Here is a 16,977-nt window from a genome sequence, read left to right as displayed (position 1 = left end):
CAGGAGCGCACATGTTTTTTTCAATCGTGAATTTAAATTTGAAAAAAAATGCTAACCTTGAAATATACAAATGTATGTGTAAGTAGTATTCAACATCTATTTCAAATTACATGTTATAAGGCAGGGGTCGGGAACCTTTTTGGCTGAGAGCCACGAAAGCCAAATATTTTAAAATGTATTTCCGTGGGAGCCATATCATATTTTTTAAGACTGAATACAACTAAATGCGGGCATTTTTTAAGTAAGACCAACATTTTTAATAAGTCTATATCTATTTTCAATAACTGTTATTTCTTGAACAGGTGCAGCAGAAAACGTATAGATGGATTAAAATGCATGAGCATGTTTTATATTTTGAACATTATTTTCAACATCGTGATTACCAGTGGAATTATTGATTACTTATCGTGTTAAGCAATGTCAGGTAAGATTAAGCTGAGAGCCAGATGCAGTCATCAAAAGAGCCACAACTGGCTCAAGAGCCTAGGTTCCCTACTCCTGTTATAAAGGTATGTATATGTATTGTATACAGATATATCAAGTATACTGTAATGAAATAGTTTTGCCGACTTCAAACCCTGCATATTTACTTTTTTGCTTTGGCTGCGCAATATTGATACACAAGTATAATACAACATTTATAATGCAACATATATAACAGGTTGATTATGTTTTTGTCTTACCCTTATTAAAGTACATATCAGTATGTTAACACGAGTGAAATATTCTCTGTATATGACAAGCGCTCTGTTGTTAAGACCTAAAGGTAAACGTATTGTGGAAATTCTCCCACATAACAGAAACTGTTTTAACGACCTACAGCACAAAACACCAGTCAAATGTTTTCTGTATGACAGGCGAGCTTTCTTGTTTTAAACACCAACTGCAAAAAGGCTGGTCACACTATTTCAATCTCATACAATCATTAATGGGCTAACTAATGATGTGATGATCTCCACTACATTATATGTGGCGGTAAAGGGCTAAACTCGTCACTTATGGTGTTGCTGAATGCTTAAAATTGCTGTTTGGCCCAAAACCCATTGTCACATTTTTAGTTTGGGCCTTATCGGCAAAAAGTTTGGGATCCTTTGCTCTACACAAGAGCACTCAGCAACTTATAAGCAAATACTGCAAAAACGCAGGTCAAAGACCCTTTTTGTGACAGGATCACTCTACGGTTTTGAAGGATGCCGAGACAGTCGGGAAACGGGGAAGGACTACTGAGACGGGACCAGCAGTAGACCAAAGCCAATCGTCCCAAAGTGAGCTCCCAAATCTGGAACCAGCCCCCACACAACCTACAGTCAATGCCAGTGAAAGCCAAGTTCACGATTTACCCCCTGAACGCAAGTCACAGTTAGTCAGCCTTGTGGGAAACAGATGTACAGTGAACTGTGTTATGGACAATCATTCAGTCAAAGTCTTGTGGGACACAGGGGCCCAGTCGAGCATAGTCAATGAAAACTGGCGATAACAGCATCTTCCCCACACAGTCGTCCGGCCCATATCTGAACTGTTTGAGTATGAGACACTCACAATTTATGATGCTAATGACACGCCCATTCCCTACACTGGCTGGATTGGAGGTCAGATTACGGCTCGACAGTGATTCACCCAAAAGTGAGTTGCAAGTACCAATACTAGTTTGCAGTGACCCAGCAGTGGCCAGTGACCCCATAATTTGTTACAATGTGATTGAGGCCATTGTAAACAACAATGAAGGCAAAACTAAAGGGGGGAGAAAGCAGCTTGCCCAAAAAACAAGTAAAGCTTTTGAGGTAACTGTCAGAACTGCTCACAACGTCGTCAAGCTAGTGCAGAAGAGCAACAAAGATTCAGACATTGGTGTGGTGCATATTGGTGTAAAAACTGTGAAATTGCCAGCTAAACAGGTCACAGTAGTTCACATGCGGGCACATGTAAGTCGATAAGGAAGGGGCCACGACATGTTATTCTCGCCGGACACATCTGATCCGCCACTAGAGGGCATCGTCTACAACGAGATACTGGTAAAAATCTCAGAAAGAAAATTGCTGTACGTGCCCATCCCAGTGACAAATACCACAGACCACACCATCTACTTGCAAAGTCGTAAAGTTATCGGGCATCTTGAACCAGTGAAGACAGTTTATTCTGCAGACATTCAAACGAAAGTAAACAAACTGGCAAAAGAAGACAAGAGCAGCATCGAGTTTAAAACAAACAAGCCAAACCACACGGAGCCGTCCGAGAATCAACACACACACAGACCAAAGTCGTGGGATCCACCTGTGAGCCTCGAACACTTAACACAGGATCAACAAGCAGCGGCAAGGAGAATGTTGAGGGAGGAATGTGAGGCATTTGCATTTGACGACGATGTAGGCTGCATACCATTGCTCAAGATGCACATCACCCTAAATGACACCAGCCCAGTGCAAAAGACCTACATGTCTCTCCCAAAACCCCTTCACAATGAAGTCAATGAGTACTTGTAAATTCTGCTCAATAAAGGTTGGACCACACCCTCACGGTCTCCCTACTTGTCGCCTGTTGTGTGTGTTTGTAAGAAAGATGGAGGCCTCCGTCTCTGCTGTGATTTTAGATATCTTAATCGCAAGTCAGTTCCAGACCGTCATCCAATACCAAGGATTCAAGACATGTTGGATACGCTGGGTGGAAGCTCCCGGTTTTCATTTTTAGATCAGGGAAAAGCGTACCACCAGGGTTTCCTTGATAAAGAAAGCCGGCCGCTGACAGCCTTCATCACACCTTGGGGATTATATGAATGGGTGCGTATTCCCTTTGGCCTGAGCTCCGCACCCGCAGAGTTCCAGAGAAGTATGGAGCATTGCTTGGCTGGCCTCAGAGACACTATTTGCCTCCCATACCTGGACGACAACCTTGTGCATAGCAGCAGCTTTGAAGACCACGTTGAGCACATCCGTCTTGTCCTCCAGCGATACAAAGAGCATGGTGTAAAGTTGACACCAAAGACACGTGAACTTTTTAAGAGTAGTGTTAAGTTTCTGGGAAAGCTGGTGACAGGAGAAGGCTATACCATGGATCCGGCAGAGATGGCGCCAGTGAGGGGCCTAAAAGAAAAGAGACCAGCAACTGTTGGAGAGGTACGTCAAATGCTTGGCTTTCTCTCTTATTACAGGCCCTTCATACCCAACTTCTCTCGTGTGGCCCACCCGCTGTACAACCTGCTCAGTCCTCCAGATCCCGAGAAAACCACTACAGCTCCTGCAGAAAAGTTCAAAAAGTTTCGGCTTCAAACTCGCACAAGAGAGAGTTAGAACCCTTCTGATTAAAAGTTATCGAAAGAGTTTTGATTACTGCTTCGGTTTTGATTTTATGACCCTTCAAAGAACCACTGCGCTGATGCTGCTGCGCTGCTGTTGTCTCAAGATGGCTGCTTAAAAGCAGGAAGCACTAGCGTGCCCACACAATGCAGAGAAGGTAGGTACACCAAACAAAATTATTGGGACACTTAGGACTACCACTGGACAAAAGTATGGGGGCACTTAGGACTAACACTAGGCAAAAGTATTGGAACACTTAGGACTACTACTGGACAAAAGTATTGGAACACTTTGGACTAAGAGTAGACAATGACAATGTGAAACGGAATTAATTATTATTTTTCCTCAAAATTCTACACACAATACCCTATAATAATAGTAGCTACTATCCATGCATCTTCTACCGCTTATCCGGGTTTGGGTCGCGGGGGCAGCAGCCAAAGGCGGGCCCGACCAACGCTGCTTGCAGCTTTAATTTATTCTGTACCTTTTAGAGCAAGCAATGTTGCGCTAAGGTTTGTTTTGTTAATTTTATGAGCTAAAGACAAGTCACATGTAGGGTTATTTTCTAAGATGGCGGACGTCGGTCCGACGGTAACCACGGTGACGAAGCAAAATACAGTTAGCTTTAGTTTAAGAGTAAGTTCACGACATAAATCCTCAGAGATATTTGAAAATAGGGTTTTAAATACCATTTATGTTACAAGGACATGCTAAACAAACTTTTGAGTGTTGTGTTGATCATAAGCACACCAGATATGTGTGCCAAAGCTGAACTATAGTTAGCGTGTGCTAAGGCAGTAGATGTACAGTCGCACATAGGACAGTAGATTGAGTACAAGTAATGATACAATAGATAAAAACAGTAAAAAGGGTTTTTGTGTGTATGTATATGTATAATAGATATGGTGAGGACATGTGTATGTATATGTATATGTATATATTTGTAAAATTGTTCAACTCCAGACATTGTAGACCGTAGAATAAGTCTGTCATTACGTGATATGAAAAAAACAGATGCATCAAGCTCCGGTTGTAACGCTGTGTTAATTGTTTTGCAGTTTGATCCTGAAAAAGAAATGTGTCGCACGAAGAAAGCGTTGGCCCATCTTTCCAGACGTGTAACATCTTTGATAATGCTTGTGAACGATAGGCCAAATTACCCCCAAAAAGTGCAGTTTCGCATTAAGTCATCTTAAGTTTTGAACTGAATCTGTGGGCTCGTCTGATGTCATTCACCAGGTGCATTTGGTGACAGGCTGCCAGATGAAAACCGTGCTGTAGATCACAGATAAATTACATATCCGTGCTTTTTTTTTAACAACATCAGCCTGTGCAAGGTGGCTGCCAATTGAAGCCAAGTGGCTATGGGGAAGGTCACATGTCATCAGGTGGTCAGCTAGGATCTATAAGCTACTTAAATATATGCTGAACCTCTTTGCAGTGGTCATACAACATGACATGTTTAACATTGTTACCAGGATTTGGGAATGAATACTAGGTGTACACCGCTAGTTTTCCTCATCAATCATAAATATGTTCTCATCAACATACCATATGTCCCGGCAAGAAATATGCGTTCAAAGAACACCGGCTTATTAGTGATTCCCAAAGCGCCCAAAAAAGTCTGCAGCCTATAGAGCGTTTTCTATTCTGGTTCCAGGATTCTGGAATGCCCTACCGGTAACAGTTAGAGATGCTACCTCAGTAGAAGCATTCAAGTCACATCTTAGAACTCATTTGTATACACAAGCCTTTAAATAGACCTCCATTTTGGACCAGTTGATCTGCCGTCTCTTTTCTGCTCTGCCCCCCTCTTCTGTGTCGAGAGGTTATCAGGTGACCACAGATGTTCAAAGTCGGGACCCGGGGTGGTAGACCCCTTATCTGTGCATCAGTTTATTACGTTTCTGTTCTGCTGACTTGTCTCCACTCAAGATGATCTCCAGCTGGCCCCACTATGGGCTGGACTCTCACACTATTAACTGGATCCACTCGACGTCCATTGCACCGGTCGCTCAGGGGCAGGGGGGCTCCAGATCTGCGGTCCCCTCCAGGCAAACTTGCCAACCCTCCCGGATTTTCCGGGAGACTGACGAAATTCAGCGGCACTCCCAAAAACCGCACGGGAAAAATTTTCTCCCGAAAATCAGGCAGAGCTGGAGGCCATCCCCCCCCTCCAGCTCCATGCGGACCTGAGTGAGGACAGCCTGTTTTCACGTCCGCTTTCCCACAACATAAACAGAGTGCCTGCCCAATGAAGTTATACGCTCGAGGGCGAGTTCTTGGTTTCTTATGTGGGTTTATTGTTAGGCAGTTTCATTAACGTCCTCCCAGCGCGGTAACAACACACAACAACAGCAGTCACGTTTTCGTCTACCGTAAAGCAGTTTGTCTGCCGTAAACAGCAATGTTGTGACACTCTAAAATAGGACAATACTGCCATCTACTGTACATGCATATGGTTAGAAAAATAGTGACAGAGAATAGAAAAAGGATGGACAATTCAACCCTTAACTCAACAATGAGTAGATGAGTGTTGTGTGTGTATATGTGTAAATAAATGAACACTGAAATTCATTTATTTTATATATATATATATATATATATATATATATATATATATATATATATATATCTATATCCCAGAAGGGAATAAGTGGTAGACAATGTGTGTGTGTATATATATATATATATACACACACACACATATATACATATATATATATACACTAGGGGTGGGCAAATTAATGTGTTAATTACGCGTTAACTCATCAATCTATTAACGCCGACAATTATTTTATCGCACGTTTGCGTATGTTGTTTACATGCTTTTATTTTGTTAACGCCTTTTCTTAACAAGATGGCGTCGCCCGGACGAGGGGCTCTTGGTAAAGATGGAACATTTGGCAAAAATACCGGACAATTCTGCAAATTTCATGGCTGGCTTACAGCGTGGTCACTCCGGGATCACTTACGACCGCCAGACAATTCTGGATGTGGATAGATCGGGCCGTTTTGGACTGAATGACGCGTGCTTGCTAGACCGGCTAGCTAGCATGGGAATACTTTGCCGGCTACATCCAGCGGCTTGTGAAGCAGCGGAGTATTTGTGTTGTCTGTCTATTTATGAATAATGCAGACGAGGAGTGTTGGCTGAGTTCTTAACGTTTGCTTTCAGAGCGTGCATATCACAACATACAAGATGCTGTCATGGCGACACACAACCTACCGCGCATGCTCGTCACTCCTGTTGCATGCTGGGTAGGGTAGTTATTTTTTCCCTGGCTCATAACATCACAAATAGTACCATGTATATGCGTTCAGTTTATCAAAGCACCAAGCAAACAATCGGAAAATTCCCATCATATCAATTCCTAGATATGGTCATAATTATTTTAAGTGCACTACGCAGAATAAACACAACATTATTAATATTGCTACTACGGATAATTTGATCAAAAATTCCCTAAAACAGCCCACTACCTATAATATAGGTTTTTTAAACATAAGACCCATGATAAAAAAAAATGTTTCTGCTGTTACCTCAGAACTTGCCTGTTCAGATGTTATGATTGTGGCTCAGAGATTTGTATGTAGATTATATTTATTTTCCATAACAAACAGGATAACTTAAATACCCTGTCAGTGGCAATAAGCTTAAATGTTTGTATTTACATTTTTTGAGTTGATTTTCATAAAATATGCTATTTAACTGCTACTGTTTAACAAGGACTGATTTAAATTGTGTTTGCACAACAAATGTTTTGGCGCTTTTGTTCATGTGGGAGAATATTCCAATAAAGGTGCACTACACACTACTTTTGAATTCATTATTGGGCTTTGCGTATACAATGCAGTTAATCGCGATTAATCGAAGAAATAGTGCGATTAACTTCGATTAAAATTTGTAATCGTTGCCCAGCCCTAATATATACATATATATATATATATATATATATATATCCCCCAAAAGGGAATAAGTGGTAACAATGGATATATATACATATATATACATATACATATATATATATATATATAGGACTATATATACACACATATATATATATATATATATATATATATATATATATATATATATATATATATATATATATATATATACATACATACATACATACATACATACATACAGACACACACATATATATATAAAACAAAATAAATATATATATATAGCTAGAATTCACGGAAAGTCAAGTATTTCATATTTATATATATGAAATACCGTATTTCCTTGAATTGCCGCAGGGCATATAGTATGCGCCTGCCTTAAATTACTGCCGGGTCAAACTCGCTTCCCAAGATAATTAGCGCATGCTTAGTATTACCGCCTGGTCAAACTCGTGATGTCATGAGTGACATTTCCCCTGTCAACATTTTCAAAATGGAGGAGGCTGATTTCAATACCGGTAATTTGAAATCGCATAAAGGGAGGACGATTAAGAGCTAAACAGTAGGATTTAAGGTCCAAGCTTACATCACACTCAATTTTTTACTGCATACCTTTGGTAAGTGACGGAGTGAGAAGAGGTTTTAAAATAATTAGCGCATGCTTACTTTTACCGCATGCCTTTGGTAAGAGCAGGAGTGAGAAGAGGTTTTAAATTAATTAGCGCCCCGGGGACAATTCAAGGAAATATGGTACTTGACTCTTAACCACGCACCCCACAACCCCCACCGCCTGAAATCGGAGGTCTCAAGGTTGGCAAGTATGCCTCCAAGGTTTCTTATTGTATACCAGGGGTCACCAACCTTTTTGAAACCAAGAGCTACTTGTTGGGTACTGATTAATGCGAAGGGCTACCAATTTGATACACACTTCAATAAATTGCCAGAAATAGCCAAATTGCTCAATTTACCTTTAACTCTATGTTATTATTAATAATTAATTATATTTATCTTTGTGGATACACTGATCATCTTAATGATTTCTCACAATAAATATATATTTTTGATGACATGTTTAAATAGGTTAAAATCCAATCTGCACCTTGTTAGAATATATAACAAATTGGACCAAGCTATATTTCTAATAAAGACAAATCATTATTTCTTCAAGATTTTTCAGAACAACATTTTTAAAAGAAATTCAAAAGACTTTGAAATAAGATTTAAATTTTATCCTACAGATTTGCCAGAATATATATTTTTTTAATTGTAATAATAATACATTTGAAGAAATATTTCACAAATATTTCTAGTCAAAAAAACAGAAGCTAAAATGAAGAATTAAATTAAAATGCATTTATTAATATTTACATAAAAAAAAACGTGAACATTGATTTAAATTGTCAGGAAATAAGAAAAAGGAATTTAAAAAGGTAAAAAGGTAGTGTTTAAAAATCCTAAAATAATTTTTAAGGTTGTATTTTTGTCTAAAGTTGTCTTTCTGAAAGTTATAAGAGGCAAAGTAAAAAACAAAAAAAAAAGTATTTATTTTAACAAGTGAAGACCAAGTCTTTAAAATACTGCTTTGGATTTTCAAATTCTATTTGAGTTTTGTCTCTCTTAGAATTAAAAATGTCGAGCAACGCGGACCAGCATGCTAGTAAATAATTACAATTTAAAAAATAGAGGCAGCTCACTGGTAAGTGCTGCTATTTGAGCTATTTTAAGAACAGGCCGGCGGGCTACTCATCTGGTCTTTACGGGCTACCAGGTGCCCGCGTGCACTGCGTTGGTGACCCCTGTTGTATACCATTGAGTTGAGTTTTTTTCTTGCCCTAATGTGGGATCTGAGCAGAGGATATGTTGTGGCTTGTGCAGCCCTTTGAGACACTCGTGATTTAGGGCTATATAAATCAACTTTGATTGATTGATTGATATTAAGAGTACTCACCTATTTATTGTCAAACAGAAGAGTAGTTTGTCATGACAATAACTAACACACACATATATTAAGCATGTGGCCCAGGTTACATTAAGATTTCACACTGGTGTGGCGGCACCGAACACGCGTCGTCGTTCCTCCCACATCCTTCCTACTTGTCAATAGAGCGCGAAAAAACAGGTTTGTAACGACTTGGTGGTTAAAAAGGAGGAAAAGGACGTTTTAATTCCCAAAAAAACAACAGCAGTAGTTTTACGACAGTCGTGAGAGAACGTAAAGGCGCTTACTTGAAGAGGCGGACAAAAGGTGGTCTTCACCGTCGTCAATGTTAAAGGTAAATGGAGACGTTTTCTCCCCAATTTTTTTTTTTCTGAGTTGGTGAGATTTAGCTGGCCCATGTGCACCATGCGTCACTAGGTAGTCGACGACCGCCCGACGTGTGGTTGGTTGGCGGGTACTTGAGTCTACTTCCTTCTGTAGTGCGGTGAACCGGCATCACTTCCGGTGCGGACTCGCATTACAGCGGCCTGTGAGCCAGCAGGAGGAGACAGAGCCCGAGGTACCTCATTCTGTCTGGTTGGTTGAATGTATACCATTTCAGTAAGCTACATCACTTATTTTTATTTAAAACATGTCCTAAAATGAGCAGGAAGACGCAGAGTTTATTAATTCTGTACTCCTTTTTTACCTCGTAGCATTTCCAGTATACGAACACATGTTCACTTCCTCTTCTCCCTTGGCACATAAATGACATCACTTCGTTCTGAATACAACAGTTCTTTACATAAATAGTTACGTCAGTTATGTTTCACATAATGAGATGAATAACATATATTTCAAGTGCAATACTTTTGTCATAATTATTCCTTGTACTTTGTAAACATTTGTAGTTTGAACAGTTTAGTGCTTTGTTAGATTTATTTGCTTAATCCATCCATCCATCCATTTCTACTGCTTATTCCCTTTGATGTCGTGGGGGGCGCTGGTGCCCATCTCAGCTACAATCGAGCGGAAGGCGGACTGCACCCTGGACAAGTCACCATCTCATCACAGTATTTGATTAATCCTTTCCTTAATTTAATTCTACATACTAATATAAAATGGAAGTAAAATTGTCTCACATCAACTTATATATATATATATGAATATACATATACATACCGTATTTTTCGGACTATAAGTCGCAATGTTTTTCATAGTTTGGCCGAGGGTGCAACTTATACTCAGGAGCGACTTATGTGTGAAATTATTAACACATTAGCGTAAAATATCAAATAATATATTTTAGCTCATTCACGTAAGAGACTAAACGTATGAGATTTCATCGGATTTAGCGATTAGGAGTGACAGAATGTTTGGTAAACGTATAGCATGTTCTATATCAGTGGTTCTCAAATGGGGGTATGCGTACCCCTGGAGGTACTTGAAGGTATCCCAAGGGGTACTTGAGATTTTTCAAAAATATTCTAAAAAAAAAACAACAATTCAAAAATCTTTTATAAATATATTTATTGAAGAATACTTCCACAAAATATGAATGTAGGTTCATAAACTGTGAAAAGAAATGCAACAATGCAATATTCAGTGTTGACAGCTAGATTTTTTGTGGACATGTTCCATAAATATTGATGTTAAAGATTTCTTTTTTTGTGAAGAAATGTTCAGAATTAAGTTTAAGAATCCAGATGGATCTCTATTACAATCCCCAAAGAGGGCACTTTAAGTTGATGATTACTTCTATGTATAGAAATCTTTTTTCATAATTGAATTACTAGTTATTTTTATGTAATTTTCCAAATAGATCACGAAAGACCACTACAAATGAGCAATATTTTGCACCGTTATACAATTTAATAAATCAGATACTGATGACATAGTGCTGTATTTTACCTATTTATCAATTTTTTTCAAACTAAAAACGCTTTGCTCCGATTAGGGGGTACTTTAATTTAAAAAAAATTCACAGGGGGTACATCACTGAAAAAAGGTTGAGAACCTCTGTTCTATATGTTATAGTTATTTGAATGACTCTTACCATAATATGTTACGTTAACATACCAGGCACCTTCTTCGTTGGTTATTTATGCGTCATATAACATACACTTATTCAGCCTGTTGTTCACTATTCTTTATTTATTTTTAAATTTCCTTTCAAACATATATACTTGGTGTTGGGTTTTATCAAATAAATTTCCCCCAAAAATGCAACTTATACTCCAGTGCGACTTATATATGGTTTTTTTTTCCGTTTTATTATGCATTTTCGGCAGGTGCGATTTATACTCCGGAGCGACTTATACTCCGAAAAATACGGTATATGAATATGATATTGATACAGGCCCTGCAATGAGGTGGCGACTTGTCCAGGGTGTATCCCGCCTTCCGCCCGATTGTAGCGCCCCCCGTGACCCCGAAAGGAATAAGCAGTAGTAAATGGATGGATGGATATTGATACATATACCTATATTAATAAATCTACCAATACAAATGATATACAAATAAATACATAATTTGTATGTATTTTTGAGATTTGAAAATATATACAAATAAAATGTATAAATATAAAATGTGACATAAAAATAAATCAAGAAGTTGTAAAAAAATAAATGTGTATTCGTAAATATATTTTTGGGATTTGAATATATATATGCTTGATTTTGTATTTATATTTGTATTGGATTTGCATATGTGGATCCTTTTTTTGCATTTGTGTTGATGAGACATTCCTCTCACAAACCAGAACAACAAGCAGAGCGGTCTTGGTCACAGAGCATTTTATGCATGATATGCAAAATGCCCGGACTTGTCTGCTCAAAAACAATCCACATACTTACAGAGAGAACGCACAACGCTAGAGTAGCTGAAACAACGCTAATGTTAGCGTTGTTTCAGCTAATGCTAATTTATCCATTTATAATCTGAATGACTGTGCTAGCTGCTTATTTTATTTTATCAATGCTGTTTAATGACATTGTCACGATGTAGATACTGGTCTCTTATCAGTGCAATGTGTGTCAAATCATCATCACATATCAATCATCATATGACCCTTCCTAGTGAGCCTCTAATAGGCTCGCCAGTGTCTGACCATGTCTATGACCGTCCCCTCTGGCTGTAGTTTCTTCTGGTTGTTCAGGGGAGTGTGGAGGTCACATTTATTTGTGCATCTGGTTTGTGGGAGGAACGTCTCATCAACACAAAAGCATAAAAGCGATCCACATATGCAAATTCAATACAAATACAAAATCAAGCATATTTATATTCAAATCTCCAAAATATATTTACAAATACAAGTTTATTTATACAATTTATTGAGTTATTTGTATGTCACATTTTTGTATTCATACATTTTATTTGTATATATTTTCCAATTTCAAAAATATATTTACAAATACACGTTTATTTATACAAATTATTTATTTATATATCACATTTGTATATTTATTAATATATGCATATGTAATATCATTGATGTATATAAGTTGATGTGAGACAATTCTACTTCCATGACATAATAATGGTTTTAAGTGTTGTAAACGCATATTTTGTCACGATCCGCCTCCCGGATCAGACATAGTTTTTGTTCTTGAGTCGTTTTGTGTGTTTTGATTATTTTTGGACTCTTCCAATCCCTTAGGTTGAGCACTTCCTGTTTCATCTGGTCTCCATGGTTACCTCATTTGTTCCACCTGCACTGGCTTTTTGACGCACACCTGTTTATGATTATTGTTTGAGTATTTAAACCTGCCTGCTACCTGTGTTCATTCTGGATGGTTTGTTTGTTACACGCAAAAGTCACGTTTTGTTTTTCAGATTTGTATTTACCTTGCTAAGTCACGTCTTAGCGTCCGTGCGCTCAGCACGCTATTTTTTGGATGCTTGCTAAGTTCCGCCTTAGCTTCCGTGCATTCGGCACACAACTCTTGGACTCTTGTAACTGCATGCTAAGTTTAGCATTAGCTTCCCGTGCGTAGGCACGTCGTTCCTTTTGCTTTTTTTACCAGTGTTATTTTACCTTTTTGTATTAAACCTGCAATCCTGCCTTGTCCTGGTCCGCTGCATCCTGGGGTGACAACTCGCGCATCTAAAATGCGCCCCAAACGTAACATGTTTTAAGTTACATTTTTCTCTAGGTCATATTTTTCCTTTTTTGTTGAGAAAAAATGTTGTACATTCTTGGCTAGCAGGTTGTAGTTTGCTTTGCGCATAATTTTAGCTGTTTGCAAATATAACAAATCATTGAATTTCAATATTTTTTATTTAATAAATTACTAGGGCAAGACACTGGAAAGGGGGTTAGTGTGTGAGCCAGAGGGTACTTGGTTCTATCCTCGGGCTCGGGGTCTTTGAGTGTGGAGTTTGCAAATTCTTCCTGTGACTGCTTGGGTTTCCTCCAAGTACTCCGGCTTCCTCCCACCTCCAAAGAAATGCACCTGGGGATAGGTTGATTGGCAACACTAAATTGGCCCTAGTGTGTTTGAGTGTGAATGTTGTCTGTCTATTTGTGGTGGCCCTGCGATGAGGTGGCGACTTGTCCTGGGTGTACAGCGCCTTCTGCCCAAATGCAGCTGGGATAGGCTTCAGCCACCCCCGCGACTCCGAGAGGGACAAACAGTTGAAAATGGATGTAATTAAAGTGTTTGTATGTTCTCTATATCCAACATTATGTACAAAACCCAAAACCAGTGAAGTTGGCACGTTGTGTAAATCGTAAATAAAAACAGAATACAATGATTTGTAAATCCTTTTCAACCTACCTATATTCAATTGCATTGACTGCAAAGACAAGATACTTAACGTTCAAACTGGAAAACTTTTTTTTTTTGCAAATATTAGCTAATTTGAAATTTGATGCTTGCAACATGTTTCCAAAAACTGGCACAAGTGGCAAAAAAGACTGAAACAGTTGAGGAATGCTCATCAAACACTTATTTGAACTATCCCACAGGTGAACAGGCTAATTGGGAACAGGTAGGTGTCATAATTAGGTAAAAAAAACAGCTTTCATGAAATGCTCAGTTATTCACAAACAACGATGGATCGAGGGTCGCCACTTTGTGAACAAATGTGTGAGCAAATCGTCGAACAGTTTAAGAACAACATTTCTCAACGATCTATAGCAAGGAATTTAGGGATTTCACCATCTACGGTCCGTAATATCATCAAAAGGTTCAGAGAATCTGGAGAAATCACTGCACGTAAGCGATTATATAACGGCCTTTCGATCCCTCAGGTGGTGCTGCATTAAAAAGGGACATCAGTGTGTAAATGATATCACCACATGGGCTCAGGAACACTTCAGAAAACCACTGTCAGTAACTACAGTTTGTCGCTACATCTGTAAGTGCAAGTTAAAACTCTATTATGCAAAGCCAAAGCCATTTATCAACAACACCCAGAAACGCCGCTGGCTACGCTGGGCCCGAGCGCATCTAAAATGGACTGATGCAAAGCGAAAAAATGTTGTGTGGTCTGACGAGTCCACATTTCACATGTTTTTTGGAAACTGTGGTCGTCGTGTCCTCTGGACCAAAGAGGAAAAGAACCATCCGGATTGTTACAGGCGCAAAGTTCAAAAGCCAGCATCTGTGATGGTATGGGAGTGTATTAGTGCCCAAGGTATGGGTAACTTATACATCTGTGAAGGCACCATAATTGCTGAAAGGTACATACAGGTTTTGGAGCAACATATGTTGCCATCTAAGCAACGTTATCATGGACACCCCTGCTTATTTCAGCAAGACAATGCCAAGACAGGTGTTACAACAGCTTGGCTTCTAGTAAAAGAGTGTGGGTACTAGACTGGCCTGCCTGTAGTCCAGACCTGTCTCTCATTGAAAATGTGTGGCGCATTATGAATCCTAAAATACCACAACAAAGACCCCGGACTGTTGAACAACTTAAGCTGTACATCAAGCAAGAATGGGAAAAGATTCCACCTGAAAAGCTTCAAAAATTGGTGTCCTCAGTTCCCAAACGTTTACTGAGTGTTGTTAAAAGGAAAGGCCATGAGACACAGTGGTAAATATGCCCCTTTGACAACTTTTTTGCAATGTGTTGCTGCCATTAAATTCCAAGTTAATAATTATTTACAACAAAAAAAAAGTTTGTCAGTTCGAACATTAAATATCTTGCCATTGCAGTCTATTCAAATGAATATAAGTTGAAAAGGATTTGTTTTTATTTACAAATTACACAACGTGCCACCTTCACTTGTTTTGGGTTTTGTATTATGCTAATTGATGTTTTTTTTGTAAGACCATTAGTGAATGAAGCATACTTTTGTAGTTATTTCCCCATATTTCTGCACAATCACTCAGATATGGTAACACTAGCGAGCAGTTGAGAGTATGGAGTGATTTTTGGTACAGAACATATTTTGCTCTATTCATTGTTGAAATATTTCTTGCTACTTCCATCCATCCATCCATCTTCTTCCGCTTATCCGAGGTCGGGTCGCGGGGGCAGCAACATAAGCAGGGAAGCCCAGACTTCCCTCTCCCCAGCCACTTAGTCCAGCTCCTCCCGGGGGATCCTAAAGCGTTCCCAGGCCAGCCGGAAGACATCGTCTTCCTAACGTGTCCTGGGTCTTCCCCGTGGCCTCCTACCGTTCTGACGTACCCTAAACACCTCCCTAGGGAGGTGCTCGGGTGGCGTCCTGACGAGATGCCCGAACCACCTCATCTGGCTCCTCTCGATGTGGAGGAGCAGCGGCTTTACTTTGAGTTCCTCCCGAATGAGAGAGCTTCTCACTCTATCTCTAAGGGAGAGCCCCGCCACCCGGCAGAGGAAGCTCATTTCGGCCCCTTGTACCCATGATCTTGACCTTTCGGTCAAAACCCAAAGCTCATGACCATAGGTGAGCATGGGAACGTAGATCGACCAGTAAATTGAGAGCTTTGCCTTATGGCTCAGCTCCTTCTTCACCACAACGGATCGGTACAGCGTCCGCATTACTGAAGATGCCGCACCGATCCGCCTGTCGACCTCATGATCCACTTTTCCCTCACTCGTGAACAAGACTCCGAGGTACTTGAACTCCTCCACTTGGGGAAAGATCTCCTCCCCAACTGGGATATGGCACTCCACCTTTTTCCGGGCGAGAACCATGGACTCAGTCTCGGAGGTGCTTATTTTTATCCCAGTCGCTTCACACTCTGCTGCAAACCGATCCAGTGAGAGCTGAAGATCTTGACCAGATGAAGCCATCAGGACCACATCATCTGCAAAAAGCAGAGACCTAATTCTGCATCCACCAAACCAGACACCCTCAACGCCCTGACTGCCCCTAGAAAGTCTGTCCATAAAAGTTATGAACAGAATCGGTGACAAAGGGCAGCCTTGGCGGAGTCCAACCCTCACTGAAAACGGGTCCGACTTACTGCCGGCGATGTGGACTAAGCTCTGACACTGATCATACAGGGAGCGGACCGCCACAATCAGACAGTCCGATACCCCATACTCTCTGAGCACTCCCCACAGGACTTCCACGGTCGAATGAGTTGTCCAAGTCCACAAAGCACATGTAGACTGGTTGGGCAAACTCCCATGCACCCTCAAGAACCCTGACGAGAGTATGGAGCTGGTCCACAGTTCCACGACCAGGACTAAAAACCACACTGTTCCTCCTGAATCCAAGGTTCGACTATCCGGCGTAGCCTCCTCTCCAGTACACCTGAATAAACCTTACCGGGAAGGCTGAGGAGTGGGATCCCACTATAGTTGGAACACACCCTCCAGTCTTCAAATCCAGAGGTACCGCCCCCGATGTCCACGCGATGTTGCAGAGCATTGTCAACCATGACAGCCCCTCAGCATCCAGTATCTTAAGGA

At 40.0% G+C, this 16,977-nt stretch overlaps 1 protein-coding gene and 1 long non-coding RNA gene across 6 annotated transcripts in view; one reads left to right on the top strand and one right to left on the bottom strand.

The window, feature by feature from the left end:
* LOC133560838 (equilibrative nucleoside transporter 2) overlaps positions 1–9,630 on the bottom strand; it is a 33,608-nt gene extending 23,978 nt beyond the window's left edge. Inside the window, exons 1-3 of one of the 4 annotated variants that reach the window (XM_061913822.1) lie at positions 9,432–9,630; positions 3,157–3,231; positions 3,044–3,077 (exon numbers count right to left, since the gene is read on the bottom strand). Coding sequence is in view for 1 of the 4 variants with exons in the window: in XM_061913820.1 (XP_061769804.1) it covers positions 2,874–2,926 (53 nt within the window). In the remaining 3 variants the exon portion in view is untranslated. Of the gene's footprint in view, positions 1–2,873; positions 3,012–3,043; positions 3,078–3,156; positions 3,232–9,153; positions 9,237–9,431 lie in introns of those variants that run through there. The other 3 variants (XM_061913821.1, XM_061913824.1, XM_061913820.1) reach the window with 3 other exon arrangements.
* LOC133560839 (uncharacterized) overlaps positions 9,285–16,977 on the top strand; it is a 52,712-nt gene continuing 45,019 nt past the window's right edge. The window contains exon 1 of one of the 2 annotated variants that reach the window (XR_009808530.1): positions 9,285–9,703. This is a non-coding gene — a long non-coding RNA (uncharacterized LOC133560839). The remainder of the gene's footprint in view (positions 9,704–16,977) is intronic. The other variant, XR_009808529.1, reaches the window with a different exon arrangement.

This window comes from Nerophis ophidion, linkage group LG10 (assembly GCF_033978795.1).
Source record: "Nerophis ophidion isolate RoL-2023_Sa linkage group LG10, RoL_Noph_v1.0, whole genome shotgun sequence".
NCBI classification, from domain to species: domain Eukaryota; kingdom Metazoa; phylum Chordata; class Actinopteri; order Syngnathiformes; family Syngnathidae; genus Nerophis; species Nerophis ophidion.
This window is presented reverse-complemented; position numbering and strand designations above follow the sequence as displayed.